We start from the raw sequence: 17,073 nt of genomic DNA, 5'->3' as shown, positions 1-17,073 counted from the left end.
GCCACGCCTGCCTGTCATGACAAGGAAAAGCAATCGAATGCTGAGCGAACGGCGCTCCATAACTACAGCTGTTCATGTTTGTTTTCGGTAAATACGATTTTTTCTACAATAACAGAGAGCTGTTGTGTTTGTAAGGACATATTGCAAAAATCGAGTGAAAGATCCTCTATTTAAAAAGAAAGAACACTGCTGTGAATCCTAGTCAAAGATTGTTTTATTGACAGGAGCGCTATGCTGTTTTTAATGAACCTACTCCCAAAGCAAAGATCCTCTAAATGACACGAGCACTCAGGTGTTTTAAAGAACATACTGCCAAAATACTAGCCTAAGATGGTTTATATGACAAATGTTACAAATCAAGCGGGCCTGGATGATGTCATTTCCGTGCCAGGTTTGGCCCACGGGCCACCAGTTGAAGATAGCAGAGAGATACAGTGCACTGAAGTTCTTTATTACATGATTTATTCTTGTGTCATATGCAGATGAAATGTCAATGTCACAAAGATATTGTGACAATCTGATGCCATGAGTTCCGAGTGTCCAGAGGATTGTGGGTGATTAAAAGTCAGGCTCCAAGCGTGGAAGCACCGGAAGGATGAGGTTGCCAAACGATGAGTCCTGCGTGATGAAGAAGCCTGACGAGTGGCCGTGTGCGTGCTGCAGGGCGGCCTTCTGCTGGGCGGCGATGTGCTGCTGTTCCGCGCTGTCCCTCGTCTCCTTGGCGTTGCTTCTGCCGGAGGACAGAGGAGTGTTGGCTCCGGGGTCGCTCATGGACTGCGTCTGCAACAGCCGCCGCTTCTCCTTGTCCAGCTCCGCCAGGATGGCTACTCGGGTCTTGGTGGGAAAGCCTTGTTGCCCAGGAGGGGTGACGGCAGCCATGTCAGGACAGAAGCACAGTTAAAAGAATAAAAACAACATACAAGCTGTTTTTAATGTTACATGGCCGTATCAACCCGTGTCAATCTTCCACTTCCGATTTACATGTTGCGCTTTCGTCAATACCACACTTCCGGTCTGGTTTCCTCGTGTTTTAATAGCGCGGTGTCGCCATCTTTCGGTTCGGAGTGTACACGTATACTTTTGTTTGGGTTGTTGGCGTTCGTTTGTCAACAAGTGGTGTGATTATATGTAATATTTAGATAGTTTTTATTATCTGTCGTATTATCTGTTTTGTCGAGGTAATGTTTGTCACAGCAGATGAAACAAACCAGGAAAAATGTTGTTACAGTAAATAGACACTAGGTGTCAGCAGTGAGCCACCAACTAATATTGAGACGCGATTAAAAAAAACATGACATTTCTATTTTTTACGTTTGTATAGATAGGTGAATAAATAGATTATAAATGTGTCTTGAAAATTACATTTTCCTTGAATTTTTTGCAAGTATTTTCTACCACTACCCTTTTATTCATCTATAAACCTTAATCTAGTCATTTTACAGTTCCACATTGTGTAGCTCTTTGTTAGAAAATGGTAATATTAACAGGTTTGGCACAAACTAATGGTAGTTGCTGATGCATGGAAGATTAAATAAGATCCTCGTCATACTTCTGAGATGTTGAATTTCGTAGATCTGATGTAATTTGATTTAACACTGTTAAATATGTTAAAAATAAACAGAATCATTACTATAGTCCAAATTGATAAAACAGTATTTTGACATCATTTTTCCATTACCATTTATTGTTTTCAATTGCCATTGTTGTCCTTAAATAACTACAGTACAGGGTACATCAAGTCACTTGCAGTCACAAATATATCAAAGATATTTACAAGTTTTACAAACAATATTTACATATGCACACAGGGAGGCATGTACACAAGGCATTTGTGTGTGTGCGTGTGTGTGTGTCCCCATCTGGAATTGAAGCTCACACACTTGGCTCACAGCCTCAAAAGTTCCAAGGGAAATTCGATTCAACTGCCATTTCACCCCCTCAAAAATGAACATTTACAGAATATACAATGATTACAGTTAGTGAGAAATGGCACAATGATGACATGTACAGTATCCTTTACAATTGAGGAAAGGATTTAAAAATACTTTTTTTTTTTTTTAATGTGGACAAAAAGGCAAAAGACTTCACGAGTGCCCCGGTTGTCCGGAGCATGTCGGCGATGTATGTATAACATAGGAGACTGTATGTACACTACTCCATATCGATGGATATGAATGGTCAATCCCGTTTTCACAAAACATCACAGTTTATCCTATAACAAAACACCTATATACAGAAAGAAAAGCATACAGCCGAGAAACATACACTCATTCCTCAACATTCAATTTTTTCTTTTTTTTTTTACAAGTATGTGCGTCCAGTCTTAATTGCATACAGAGACAGAAGCAACATGCATTAAATGGCATGTTAGTGTATTTATTTTCATACTATGGATTCTACCTTAAATAGGTTTAAATACTGCAGGAAGCATGACTTCGCAGGTCAAAAATGGTAAAATCAGAACTAATAAATACTTAAATAACATAATCACAGATTTTGTATTGGCTGTCGTCATCTTTATACCTCAAGATTCAGTCAGCGCGACCGTAAAGATGCATTTTCCTGTCCTCATTAGCAGTTCTATAAGGAATAGTAATTTTTTTTTTTTAAAAGGATGCTCTGTGTTGTAGTGGTTTAATCATCGTGCAGAACAAAAACAAACCCTTGAAGCTGATTGCGATGGGAACAATCGGGCTGTGTGGAATTGTATTCAGCCAATGACTCCAGACCAAGTACCTTGTGGTGAAGTGTCAGGTGTATAACTGAGCTGAAACTAAGGCACAGACGCAGTGCTCAAGGTCATTGGATTTATATATAAAAAATAAAAAAAGGGGATGGGTTTTGTGCACTTTCAATTGGGATCAAAGTCACGCTTGATGAAAAACAAAAAGAGGTTTTTGGCAGTACAAAGTGTAAGGCTTCAGAGACCTGACAAGCGTGTAAATATCAGATTGGCAAATATTCACAAATGCAAAAAAAAAAAAAACGCTTGTTGCGCATCCGCTTTGCAGGTATTGTAGCCTCTTGAAAAAAATAGCAGCAGCAGCAGCGTGACGGGACAAGGCAGTGTCCCTAAGATGCGACGGGTCCAGGTCACTCGGTCCCGCCCAGTGCAAAATGCCAGCCCTGTCAACTGTATTGGTCCGAGAGTAAACATGCTAGATCATGTTGGAAAGTTCTGTTGATTCCGATTCAGAATCGGCCTCGTCCCTGTGAGAAGAAAAGATAAAAAAAACTTCTTTTTTTTCCAAAACCTTGCAAGACATGAGGAGCTACTGCTAAAAAATCCTACCTTTGCTCTTGTAGCAATTTTCGGTTGCCTTGCCTCCTCTCCTCGTCGATGGGATACGTGTACAAGATAGTCAGGCCGACTATGATGAGGAATATGGGGGCGGCGGACACCAGGACTTTCAAAGTGATGTCCACTTCTGCCGGTTGGGAGCAACCCCGAGAGATGTAGCCAGCAAAACTAGATGAAAGGAAAAAAAATTGTATTACATGATATCTTCTAAATTATGAAACCTGGCTATATTCAGGGTAGTCAGGGTACGGCACATGTACATTTACTATCCCCTGGAAAGGACACCTGCACTGTCCCTTGAGAAGATGAAACATGGGGGGTTACTCTCTTTTGTGGAATATTTCATGTAACTATATAAAAGTCACACTTGACTGTAAGGTCCATCATGTGATAGGAGCATGATAGCTGGAATTAAATCATAGAAATCTCCCGCTTTGATGTAGGATTTGTCAGATCTGGATTAACGTCTAATCACACGACTTTTGTGTCCATGTGGCCAGCAGAAGGGAGGGGGTACGGGAAAAAAAAAATTGTACGCACATCCAAAGAAATACAGTCCAGGGTCCCATAAGTTCAACATACATTTTCGGGTGATAACCATTCATTCATTTTCTACCGCTTTTTCCTCACAAGGGTCACGGGGGTGCTGGAGCCTATCCCAGCTGCCTTCGGGCGAGAGGCGGGGTACACCCTGGACTGGTCACACTCACATTCATACCTATGGACAACTTGAAGTCGCCAATTAAACTAGCATGTTTTTGGAATGTGGGAGGAAACCGGAGTACCCGGAGAAAACCCACGCATGCACGGGGAGAACATGAGAGATGGCCGAGGGTAGACTTGAACCCTGGTCTCCTAGCTGTGAGGTCTGCGCGCTAACCACATGCCGCCGTGCCGCCCCGGTGATAAAATTAAATACATGTTATAGTTCATTTCTGTGTATTATGTGCCTTTCTGGCATCTTGAAAAGGTAAGTAGTTTTACTTTATTTTAGTTGTTTACCACATGCATGCTGAACCAGCAGTTTGGCGCTCCCTTAGTGGTGATGTGAGAGTGCTTACTCTAAACTGAGCGTGGAGATGCCCAGGGAGACTCCGGAAGCAAACTTGGTGAAGAAGACATAGAAAGAGTAGAAGAGCGCCTCGTGGCCGGTGGCTTGCGGGTTGTGTACTTGGAAGTCGTCGACGACGTCCGGCAGCATGGACCTGATGGACGAGACCACACGGTCAGACCACCGTGGTCATTGTTAAGTGTCGGACGCACAGCAAAAAGTTCTTACCATGGCAGAAGGAAAGCTGCGGCCACTCCCACTCCGGCGGCGAAGGAGACGACGTAGGTGACGATGAGGTTGCTCTTCATACACACTACCAGGATCATGAAGGGAACTACAGCCTGGAGAGAGGAGGAAACCCACAATAAAAGTCATTTAAAGTCACGTCAAACATGATGGAGGGGGTGTGGTTTTCTGATGATGGAGTAACACGCCATGCATTCCAATAGACACCGTCTATATTAATCACTGGGTGCGTCATTCATTCGAAACCATTAAGCACCTCACCACAAGTAGCCGTCGTGGTTGCCAACTCTAATTGGCTCAGTTTTCCAAATGCTAGTCTGTTGCTAACCAAAACAGCAGCCCCTACCAAGGTTTATCATAGAATTAAAATTTATTGCTCTCAGATGTAGGCACTAAAACATCTAAACATCATAAAAATGAAACATGAAAAGCTAGAAACTATTTCCCAGCACACTTGAGACAGTTAGCTTTGTGCTTTCTCTGTTATAGCCCCTTATTTTCTTTAAACTCCAGTGTCACTCGACTTATAATATTCCATGCTTGTACTACTAAAAACCTCACAGCAATCAATCAACCCTACTATACCTGCCCTTGCAGAAATAATGTGTTTCCAAAACAAAACATTCCTGTTCGGGAACGTTGCTTTGGGCCTTACCAATGTGCCGACGTACACTGCCGTCTTCTTTCCAAATTTGGTGAGAAACCACTGCCAGAAGGGGATGGTCAGTGTGGCAGAAAGCTGTGGGAGAGGGAAATTTACACTCTGGTTAACGCCACGTTTCACATCAATGCGCATTTAAAAAAAAAAAATCTCAATTTAGTGCGGAAATATGTGGAAAATAACGGACAGATACACAAAATGTTTCAGTATAACGTTGGGTGAATTCCACTGGTTGTTATGAAGGGGTCAGCAGTCAAATACATACACAGAATAAACCAGGATAAACAGTGTTTTCCAGTGTTGGTCCTCCTCAATTTCCTTTGTGGATCAGCACCGTGTTTGCTTTTCATCCCAGCAGGAGATGCTTTCTTCCACAGCTTTGTGATTAGTGGAAAAAGTCATCTCTCTAAATAAATGTTAATTCTCCCCATCGGCTCCATAATCCTTTGCATGAAGTGAAGGATCTAACAACGTAATCTGCTCGACCCTGCCAACCTGAACTTTCTCCTCCCCTAGTCTGCCCTGCCTGCCACGGTAGATTATATTGCGTGTTTAATTAAAAAGGGGGGAAATGATTCACATCAAGCGCTGCTGCGGAGGCTTCTTGTCTATCTGTGGGAATGGGGTGGCATTCGAGCTGGGCACACACACCCATGTTATGGAAATGGACAGTGAGAACTCCCATTGTGCGCTAATGGAGTACAGACAGACCAGCTTTGTGACTGCCAGCGATTTATGTGCAAACCCTGAGAGGGAAGCCTTTTGTCTACACTCTGAAGGTTACTGCTTAGCTTACAGTACGCCACCGAGGGACACCGTTATGGCAACAGCCGAGCTGAAATGGCACCTGCTGCTGCCGTGTGCATTTGGACTCACCATGATGACCAGTAGGATGTTCTGGAAGTCGTTTCTGAAGCCCAGGGTGTAGCTGCAGAACAGAGCGAAGTTTCCCTCGAGGAGCTGCAGACGAAAGAAAGAGTGACATCAAGTCAACTCTCAAGCCATCAAGCCAACTTCTTAGACCAAGCATATTAAGCAGAATAATTCTCTGGTGTCCATGCGTACCACTGGATGCAGCCCACTCAAACCACATTGATTAGCTGATTAATGGTTGCGGAGAACTCTGTTGTGTGTAACCAATTGCTGAAACAATTAAATCAAAATGGAGTGCACTACTTGGCTGCAGCCAGCGGGGGCAGTGTTGAGTCTCAATGGGTTTGTCGTCTAAAGAAGACTGATGCCAAAATTGCTTATAAAATATTTTTCACCTCAGTACTCTGTAAATGCGTACCATGAATGCTAATGAAGTGAAGAGGAAGACCATGACCAGTTTAGCGTAGGGCCCATGTCCCATCACCAGCTTGATGCCCTGGAAGAATGACAAGGGCTCCGACTTAGGACGACTGGACTCTGAAAGGGATAACAAAGAAAACATGAGTCTTGATTGCTGGTCATGAGATATTTAAGTCATACAGCTAAAGACATGCGCTCGCAGACGATGAAGAAAGTCGACAACTCCTCACCTTTCTGCTCCCTGACACCAAAGAAGAGAATAATAGCGCACAGGATGTAGATCAGGCAGATGACACCAGAGGCGATCATGTAGGCCGTCCTCTGTTGAGAAAGAAACGGTCAGAAACGCACTTCCTGAAGTGGAAAGGGAACCCGAGTGAGGGATGTGCGTACCGTGTGCTCCAGAGAGATGGCGTGCTCCGTGTCGTTGAGGCTGGCCAACGCGGAGGAGTTGCTCACATTTGCCAAAATCTCAGCCGGTCCTGGGACGCAGCGCGGGTTGACCATGCCCACAATCTGGCCCTGGATGGCGGTACCAAGCACAGTGCCTAGAACCTCCACAGTCATCCCTAATGGGAGGACAGAGACGTTTAACAGAGAGCTGTCACCTCCTTGAGGAAGTATAATTAGAAAACTACTCACTGTAAGCAGTCGCCGAGTCCCTCTCTTTCTGCTCTGAGCTGATGAACATCGTCAGGGCGGAATATGGCACATGGAAGCACTGAAAAAGACACGTTTACTTTTACACTCATGTAAAGTAAAAACTTTAAAATCAATGCATCCCATTACAAGTAATGCATAATCCATCCATCCATCCATCTTCCATGCTGCTTATCCTCACTCAGATCACTGGGGTATGCTGGAGCCTATCCCAGCTGACGTTGGTGGGATAATGCATAACTCAAGTCGTCATAATAAGATCTTTTACACAGAGATGCCGCAAATCTGCCCTTTCCTTTTCTTTCTTTCCTTCCTGTTCCTTTTACACAGAACCCAGAAAAACAGTATGTTGCTACAACTATATCCCCCACATTCCAATAATTTGGCACCAACTTAGGTGGGAAGACGCCGGCTTTTGTATGCAGTGAGGAAGAGGCTATTGGAAGGAAATATTTATTAGGTATGTGCCATACTCACCGTTTGAAGGGTCTGGAAGAGACAGTAGAAGAAAAGGTACCAGATGACTTTGTGGTCTTCAAAGGGGGGGACGTACCAAATTAGGAAGTAGGAGAGCACTGCCAGAGGGGTTGACAGCAGGATCCTGCACGGAATGGGGAGAAAGAGGAACCGTGGGTGAAAACGTGACCCTCGCGGTACGTGACACAGGCAACAAACAAAACATGGGAACCCGTTGCGTAAGACATAAGTGCATTCGCAGGACATCATCCATTCAAGCGCTGCCAACTTCACAGACTCATTAGTTGGTCTTGACACGTCACGCTCGTGTGCACGCATGATTTGATGACTCTGTGGAAGGTGTCGACATACTTTAGCTTCAAGCCGAGCTGATATGGGGTTATAGGGAAGAACAAATCATGCTACTCGAACAGTAAATATTGATTATTTGAAATGGTTAATAACCCCAAGCTTGGTAGTAAGGATCCGCATAGGGTCTAATCCATTCCCCCCGCGCAGTGCCATGTTCCCTGGTCACAACTTAAAAGGAAACCACGCCTCCAGATACAAAGAACCAGGACATCCGTGGTGTGGCCTGGAAATGTTAACCAGGTTGGGTCGAGGTGAGTCATCCTTATCAGACACAATAGGAACGTACGCGTCACAGCGGAAGTAGATGCTTTCCATGTAGAAAGGCATAGCTGGAGACAAGGAGTGTGATGATAACCAGAGCACCACAAATGGAATTTTACGACAGACAGGCTGTGAAATACAATAAAAGAAATATAATTCATTATTATACAAGTACAAAGCAGATGCGACTGTGAAAGCTCTAATTATATCCCTGTTTGTTTATTATGGTGATTAGTTTTCTTTTATTTGAGTCTTATTATATAGTACATCACTTTGGCGGTCCCCCTTGTATAGCAATTATATAATATAATATAATATAAAATATAATACCGTATACTATACTACACTATAACATAATATTATATTAGAATATTACATAATATATTCCAGTGGGGGTACAATTAAACACATAAAACATGCAGTAGGTATATCCTGCCACGCTTATGATCTGATTAACTGTACTCAAGGGGGGTTTGAAGCATTTGACCTTCTGTGCAACATCATCAAATAGTTTCTTGCAGTGACAAGGCCTTAAGTCTGTGCAGGATTGCAAAATGTTCAGTCTCATCATGCCATCAAAAGGACTGGGGCATTGGCTTTAAGTACGCGCATACATGTTTAAACACGTGATTAAATATTTGTTTTGCGCAGTAAGAACATATATGTATATAACATAAGTTATGTATATTGATTCAATCTATTTATGTCATTCCATCTAGTACTTTGGCTGCTAAGCATCATTTACTCATTAATTATGTTTGGGGAACTTGGCAGCAAACGGCTGTGTAGTAACAACTATTTCATTCTACAACATGAACTGTAGTAACCTTTTGGTGCGACTGCTCGGAGGAGGAAAAAAAAAAAAACATCCGAGGACCCAAGAGCTGCGGTCTCATTGGTTGAAATAGATGGTGTGTTGTGGGCTGGACCAATCAGAGACTGAGCTCACTGGTCTACCCTCCCCCCCCCGCTTCCACACACACACACACACACACACACACCCACACTAGTGAAATATGGAAGACTCTGTGCTGCTTCCTCCATGCTTTTTTTTCTGCACACATCTTTGTGAAGTGACGTGCCCTCAGCGCTTCCGAGCATGCCGGTGATTCCTTCCCACTCCCACATCATTCTAGCCACCATTGCCACATCTTGGATGGGGGGGGGGAGCAATGGGAGGAAAAAGGAACGCAAGGCCAAATGACCTGGTATTTACAAGGGAAAAGTCTGAGTGGAAACATCACATATGAGCTAAAGAAATGGCACAGTATACAAAGGAAGGATTTAGCTGTGAGTTCTCGGAAGAGTTTGATTATATAAACCTCGTACTAGCACCTTCTCAGGAATTAGTTATTTTACAGGGAACGTAAAATCTGAATCATTCCTTTTCAAATGAAACCCTTCCACCCTTGTGGTCTCCTTCACCTTTACTGCTCGCCCTCATGTTCAGCCTGTGCTGACAGCAACCTCTGACACGCTACACCCAACTTCTCTCACATAACAGTGTCATTTATACCCCTCAGACATGCGCAACCAAGGAGCCACCGGTGGGGGGGAAAAGAGCAGAGGGCACAGGCAGACTTTGAGGGGCAAAAAGAAATGGGGGGAGGTGGATGGCACGAAAGAAAAGGGTCTGCGACCTTTGTGCGAAAGGGGCCTCAAGCATGACGGGACCTCTATAGAAGTACGTCCACTCGAAGGCACTGCAGACTAGACAATCTGGCTGTTTCTATTTCTTAGAAATTTCACCCAGTAGCTTCAGTGGAAATCTCTTAAAATGGGTAAGGGGGGAGGGTGTGTGTGAAAATGCAAAGTAGCAGATAGGGGTTATATTTATCAGGGTACTGCTGAAGGTTACACAGTGGGAAATGTGCAAGTGCAACACCTGCAGAAGACACCCCCCCAAAAAATAGCTAACATGCCATTGGCAGAGGGGTGCTTGGGGTTGGTGAACAGGAAGTGGCATCGTAGTGATTGCATCAGAATGACCCATGGTAACCTCGTACGAGGATGACAAGGACTTAGTGTGTGTAAGGCCCCGCCCTCTACAGTACTGCCAGAAACCTTCATCTCTTCATCCTTGACTCAGCATAGCTTAAATCCCCTGCTGCTGAGAAATTACATGTTGGGGTGTGGGGGGGTGTCTGTGAAATATAGATAGCCACAAAGTTTTTGACTCATTAGACAAACTGTCAATGAGACATGGGCAATTTGTTGCCTAGTCCAGTGCCCCCGCAAAGTTTACCTGATGGTGGCCATTTTTTTGCAAACAATCTTGCTCAAATTTTACAGGCATGTGCTTGTCAGGCCGCCTCAAATGTTTTGTAAATTTTGTGCTCATTAGGCTAAAAACCCTGAAGTTATAGTGTGCGTTTTGTAGCCGTGTGAATAAACGCAAGTCGTTGCAAGTTGTGGGGTTGAACAGCGGTGCCATGTTGTTGTGCAAAATGTCACCTTTGTGTGCGCTATAAATCTGGAGAAAAAGTCTTTACCTCCTCAAAAATACATGCGTCTTATTTTCTTCCCGTGATCGTATATGGAGGCTTATGCAAGGACACCTACCAGGGTAGCATGCGTCCAAAACGTGTCCACGGACTCCGGGAGACCAGGAAACCCACTGTGGGGTCGGTTATTGCGTCCCATGCCCGGCCCACAAACAAGATGATTGAGGCGTAAAAAGGATCCAGCTGCCAAATGAGAAGACACATTGAGTACAGAAACCACTTTTCTTGGACATATTTGAGAGCTTTATTTCGTCTTCTGCCACTTCATTAGTAGGCTAGCTTTAAAATCCAACAGTGAGAGCTTAGAAAATAGTGACAGTGCCACTTTGCAGCTTAGCTGGTCCTCCTGTGATCCCACAATGTTGCTCAGACAAGCCCTGCAGGATGAATGTAGCGCTACTCACTGTACAAACTGCACCACACTGGGTCACACAATAGATGTTTAACCAACCATCTTGGTGGCAACGCAATACCCTGGGGAGCCCTTGACTTTCACCGCCGTGTTGGCCTCCGCCATCAGATTAGTGTCGGCGCCAATTAAGAACATAACTGCCAAACACACTTCATATTTTATACTATAATAAGCCTTGTTCTGTTGTAATGAGTAACTTGTAATGAGTAAGTTTAACCACTCATTTTACTGCATGTGAAATAACACAAGGGCTCAACTAACACCCTTTGACCTTAAAGCACATGCTTTGAGAGAATAACAGCTCACTAAACAGACATAAGCTGTTGGAGTCAGTGAGGGCATGGGTGTGATAAAATGCAGTGCAACCTCTGTTAAAATCACACTTTAAACTTTGCCTGTACATGTTAAAACTAAATTGGCTTTGTATTATCTGTCGGGAGATATTTTGAAATTGAAACAACTTGGAAGTCAACCAGCACCACTCACAGGACGCCTTATAAAAGAGTCAACAGTAGAAACGTTGGGCCGTGCTAAGGGCTTGTCTAAATGAGTTAGGACATGAACTCAAGCAACCTACCTGCGCTACATCGAGCAGATAGAGCTGCAGAAAGAAGCCCAAGGCACATCCTGTGATCTGGTAGGGCGCTCCACCAATGGCGTAGCAGATCTTGTTGCAGACCGACAATCTGTTCCTTTGTTCGTGCTGTCAAAACATGAGGAAGAAGAACAAAAATTACATTTAAACAGATTCACTAGCTTTCAGAGCTCATGGCTTTAAAATTTGATTGGATACAGGAACATTTTACAGAAAGAGCCCTTAATAGTGTTTGCAGCTGACGAATCTGGCAGTCAGGCAATGGCCGGCCAGACCCACCCATGCAAAAGAAGGACTGAACACAGTTTATATTCCCCTGGCTTTCTAACAAAAAAAAAAGTAAACTACAGTCTCGCCTGTTTTAACCGGTTTCATATAAAAGAAAGAATGCATTCAGAGTTATCCCACTGGCAAAGTTTTAAAAAGGTATTATGTAGTGAACTGACAACACTGATCTTTTTTTGTGTCTTAAATCCCAGGAATGAAAACACCCTGTTGTCACATGCCCATTTTTGATGGGGGCACCTTGGCAGAAGCCTTGGGCTGGACCACTGCCTGGTTCAACAGCCTCTCTGACCCAAAACAACACACACCCTCCTTACTGACCAATCAAAAAGCCTTGCTCATTAGTAACCGGTCCACTCTGAAATCTCTTTAAACGTTTGTTGATGGTGATATAAGTATACTGACCTTGACCTGCAGAGAGACTATCCGTCTTCAAACATGTACATGACGTGCATATGGGAAATATGACACTGTCCCCTCTTTGACCACATACAAAGTCAAATAAAACCTCTTTTGTGTTGTTGTTAATATACACAGAGCAGTTAGGTGACAAATCTCTGTAACAAGATACTTGGGGCCATTCAAACGGTACAAATTTAAATTTGAATGACTGAGCCATCACATAACAGGTACTCCGAGTGAGTTAAGTCAAATGCAGTGATAACATTTTCCTTTTTTTTTAAATAAAGAAAATTAGACCAGATAATTCCGCTAGCTCAATATCACAGCTATAGTGTACTGTATATTGTGGTTGTTAATGTGCTTTATAAATAAAGTTGACCCTATATTGAGTACCTAACTACTTCCGGGTTGATGCTATCTGCAGGGATTGTTGGGTTTTTGGATACCGGATAGACAAGAAAAAACAAACAGATATCCTCTTTATATTAAAATATTAAACTTAAGTATGAAGCCATTTTATAAGCTATTTAAGAGAAAAAGTGAATGGGAAAAAAATCTGAGCTGTATGTCTTGTCTCGAACGACACGTCGGGTTGGTGGGTGCAGCCTGTCGAATCCAGCTGTCGATTTGTAAAAAAAAAAAAAAAAGAAACTCCTCCCACGACATACAAGTTGATTTCACTTATGCTGCAATGCCACATACTAATATATTTCTAAACAGCACACACTTGCAAATTAATAACATTTGTAATTGTGATTTACAAAACTGGCATAAATGCTAACTTGGTGAGAACTTGAACACACCACTAATTAAAGCTATGGAATCAATGAATTTCATGTGGAAGATAGTATATCATAAGAGCTACATCAGACATATCAATTCAAGTATATCTTTTGTTCAGTTACATGAAAACAAAATAACGACTTTGCAGTCTTAATTTGACGTTTGTATGAGCCACACTAGGCATTATTCAAGCTAGCTAAAAGCAGACGAGGGGGGAAAAAATAAGAGTGGCCTCTGAATTTAGCTCTTGATCACAGGGTTCACCACAAGCATTGCAGACTACTAAACTACAATTATAACGTAAAAATGTCCATTGTGTTTGAGTGCCAACGCTTTAAAAAAAAAAAGCAACCGTAATACATAAATGTATTTTAACCCCATAAAAGGGCTGTGGCGAAAGTGTTGGTAAGAAATAAAAAGGCGCGTCCACATTTACACATCTACCTGATATATTATGCAGGTTAAACTTCAAATTCATTTATTACCCTTTTCTGCCAATTATTGTGGAAGGCGTGGAGATAAGGATATATGAAATACGCGGTTAGCAACGACTCCCATGAGTCACTCCCTTCAAATGATGACAATTTGAACCGGCCGGCGTGCTCTCATTCATTCAAGGCAGGCGTGCACGTTAAAGCTTCCACCTTTTCATCGGTTATTGTATCATTAATTTAAACCTCACCACAGTCAATCGTGTGGATGTTTAATTAATAAATGTACCCACCTTCCCAGCAAGCTTGAGGCTTTCAGAGTCCACCGGTTTATTCAACAAACTGGCGTTGGAGTATTGTTCTCCTCCTTCTCCTTTGGCCATAGCAGAAGAGCTCCTTCGTATCGCGACACAGAAAAATAGAAAACAAAAAATTCTTGGAAAAAAAATATGTATAAAAATTGAGGCTCAGTATAGTCGTCGGTGTCTAGATAACGAGGAGCGAGGATGCAGTGGTGGACGTGAAGAAGGCAGACGTAGTCATATTTGGAGCTCCCCGCCCATTTTTAACGTACCATTCACACCACGTTAGGCCACGCCCCTCCGTACACGTCATCAGAATGCTCACGCTCATCCTGTGAGGTTGGCACCCGACATCATCCTGGAAAAGATGACCGAAGCCAAGTGTATTTCCCGTTTGACCGGATTTAAGATACCATTTTGTGCCAATTTAACAACATAAAAAGGAGCCATTATTATCAGGAGATCCTGATACGAAACGGAGTTATATCAGCAAAGGCATCAAAGCGTATCATGACAGTACCATCCAAATATGCCACAAGGATTTGTACTAAGCATAGAGATAGCCATCCTAGCGTTCTGATTGGCTCCCCTTGCAGTGGTGCCATGTCAGAATTCTGTTGCATCATCAACATCAGAAAAAAGTCAAATGTTTAAGAATCCTGAATTCAGGTATAGTATTGTCATTTTATACCCAAGGGTATATAACAGACTAGATCAGATATAATAATAAAGAATAAGTATGAGCAATAATAAGATGGGCTGCTTTGCATTGCAGGTAATTCATGAACTACCTCAAAAAAAGATATATTACATGGGGGTATAATCTATACCCGGCTATATTTTGGTTGATTTGACCTGCTACCACTGTATCAAAGTTGTTCACAAGCCACGACATTCCGCATGTGTGGGAGCAAACCTGGTCGCTTTTGCATGTGGCATCTTCATGGTATTTTATTTACAAAACCTCCTCTGCTCTGGCTGGGAAGCACAGCATGTGTTAAGTTCTCCTTTTAGCTGTGCATACATACCAAGAAGTCTGCAGTGGCCATGTACAGTAAAGTGTGAATACTTATCTGTGTGTACCAACACATTTCATGTGAATATTTGCAATGCTGTTTTTTACTTGGCCGTCCACATTTGCCTCCTGCCTCTTTTCAGGTGGTGGCCGCCGCTTCCCTTTGCACAAACATGAGTATGCTTTATCTCTGTGGAGATGTTGTTTACAGGCGGCCGATAAATAAACTCCAAGCTCTAAAAAGTCTCTCATGAGTTATGATGTGGTGAGTTCATAACGCTGCGTTCATGTGTTAGCATGCTGCAGATTACATTAGGCTCCATTGACTAGAAGGGATTGTGAACTTTAAAAGAAACATTAGACAACATATATCGTATTTTCTGGATTATAAATCGCACAAGGCCAAAAATGCATAATTCGGTAGAAAAAACATACATAAGTCGCACTGGAGTATAAGTCGCAAGTTCTAACAATAAAAGAAGAGAGAACAGGCTGAATAGTTGTAAGATATGCTAACACAGGGGTGAGCAAATCTTTTGACTCGTGGGCCGCATTGAGTTCACAAAATTGTCCGGGGGACCAGAACATATATTTAACACACACACACACTATTTTATGCTTAGAATATTCCTTGAATTATTTTAAATTTTATTTTCATTTTATTTTATATTTTACAGTTTTGTTGTTTTTTTTATTACTAAATAATACATCCGACCTGCAAGTCATGTTGCCAGTTTGTATGTTTAAAGTTGAAATACTTAGAAAGCGACTGGCAGGCCGGATTCAAAAGCTTGGTGGGCCACATGTGGCCCCCGGGCCATAGTTTGCCCACCCCTGTCTTAACACAATGGTTATTCAGCTACACAAAAAATAAACATGAACAGAAAAGGTGTCCCGTGTTTATGCAACATAAACAGTTTTTTTCATTTATAAGTCACTCTGGAGTATAAGTCGCAGGAACAGCCAACCAATGAAAAAAAGTGTGACTTATAGTCTGGAAAATACGGTAATTATGTTATGTTTGTTTATGCTAACACAATGGTTATTCAGCTACACAAAAAATTAACATGAAAAGAAAAGGTGTCCAGTGTTTATGTAACATAAACAGTTTTTTCATTTATATGTCACTCTGGAGTATAAGTCGCAGGAACAGCCAACCTATAAAAAAAATGTGACTTATAGTCCGGAAAATACGGTAAATGGTAATTTTGCATTGTGGAATTTTACCTATTGTTTCTGGGTTACCCGATGTGGGAGGATGTCGAGGCCCCTGCATGGAACAGACAAATGAAATCTGCTCACATCAACACTGTAAAATGACAATAAAATGGATTACATCTCTTGTGCACGTGGAATCATTCTGCCAAATAACAAATTGCAATTGGCTGTGAATCCCAAGAGAAGTACAATAGAAGGAAAATTAAATCGTATTGCTGAAGAGACATCATCTTCACATATCACCTTTGCAAACAGTGACATCAAGTAGAGGTGACTCGGCAATGATCTGCCTTCTGAGGCCTTCTGAGGTAGGGCATTCCTTTAACACTTCACACTGAGGTCTCCCGCCCGGTTGTTGTGCAAGCAATTCTCTAATTATCTGACGTTAAACACACACACAGTTGCGGCAACACCCACGTTACTGGGATCCTACAGTTGTGTATGATTTCTGTGTGAAAGAGGCAAGTATGCATTTGAAGTGCAAACAAAACAGCAACATGGACCATCCCATAGCGTTGTGTGAGTCAGACATGGAAAGTGGGGATTCGTTTCCTGCCTTCGGAAGTAGTAGCAGAGCCGTAAATGACGGAGGCAAATGCGTGTGTCAGGGAATTCTGCAACGCCAGGAAGTTTAACACTTCACACAAACATCTCACATTCTGTTGTGTATAGCAAGAAATTGTCTCAAAACGAATGATCTCAAGTGAAAGCACACACCGTTGTGGCAATACCTTCATCACTGTATCTGCATAAAAGACACAGGGGGATAAATGCCGGGTCCTTCTGCAACAGCTCTCTGTGTGAAAGAAGCTTGTGTCCATTTCA

General features: G+C 42.6%; 1 protein-coding gene and 1 pseudogene across 1 annotated transcript; both read right to left on the bottom strand.

Annotated features, from left to right (window-relative positions):
• Positions 1–191: 191 nt before the first annotated feature.
• On the bottom strand, positions 192–1,006 carry LOC131101332 (SOSS complex subunit C pseudogene; annotated as a pseudogene).
• A 660-nt stretch (positions 1,007–1,666) lies between these two features.
• Positions 1,667–14,266, bottom strand: mfsd2ab (MFSD2 lysolipid transporter A, lysophospholipid b). Its single transcript, XM_058047495.2, has 14 exons — positions 14,007–14,266; positions 11,795–11,920; positions 10,864–10,988; positions 7,690–7,813; positions 7,195–7,273; positions 6,946–7,121; positions 6,783–6,873; positions 6,551–6,669; positions 6,136–6,219; positions 5,254–5,337; positions 4,581–4,693; positions 4,363–4,506; positions 3,293–3,469; positions 1,667–3,210 (listed from the first exon to the last, which is right to left on the bottom strand). The coding sequence occupies exons 1-14, from the start codon at positions 14,094–14,096 to the stop codon at positions 3,159–3,161; spliced, it is 1,584 nt and encodes a 527-aa protein (XP_057903478.2). The 5' UTR covers positions 14,097–14,266; the 3' UTR covers positions 1,667–3,158.
• Between the last annotated feature and the right edge of the window lie 2,807 nt (positions 14,267–17,073).

This window comes from Doryrhamphus excisus, linkage group LG7 (genome assembly GCF_037039965.1).
Source record: "Doryrhamphus excisus strain RoL-2023G ecotype Guam linkage group LG7, RoL_Dexc_Guam_v1.1, whole genome shotgun sequence".
NCBI classification, from domain to species: Eukaryota; Metazoa; Chordata; class Actinopteri; order Syngnathiformes; family Syngnathidae; genus Doryrhamphus; species Doryrhamphus excisus.
This window is presented reverse-complemented; position numbering and strand designations above follow the sequence as displayed.

Excerpts from the sequence above, each read along its gene's own strand:
- mfsd2ab (XM_058047495.2), bottom strand. The coding sequence starts at position 14,096 with ATGGCCAAAGGAGAAGGAGGAGAACAATACTCCAACGCCAGTTTGTTG. Across the intron at positions 6,874-6,945 it reads CCATCTCTCTGGAGCACACG|AGGACGGCCTACATGATCGC; the intron begins GTACGCACATCC and ends CTTTCTCAACAG. Across the intron at positions 4,694-5,253 it reads CAGTGTACGTCGGCACATTG|GCTGTAGTTCCCTTCATGAT; the intron begins GTAAGGCCCAAA and ends TCCTCTCTCCAG.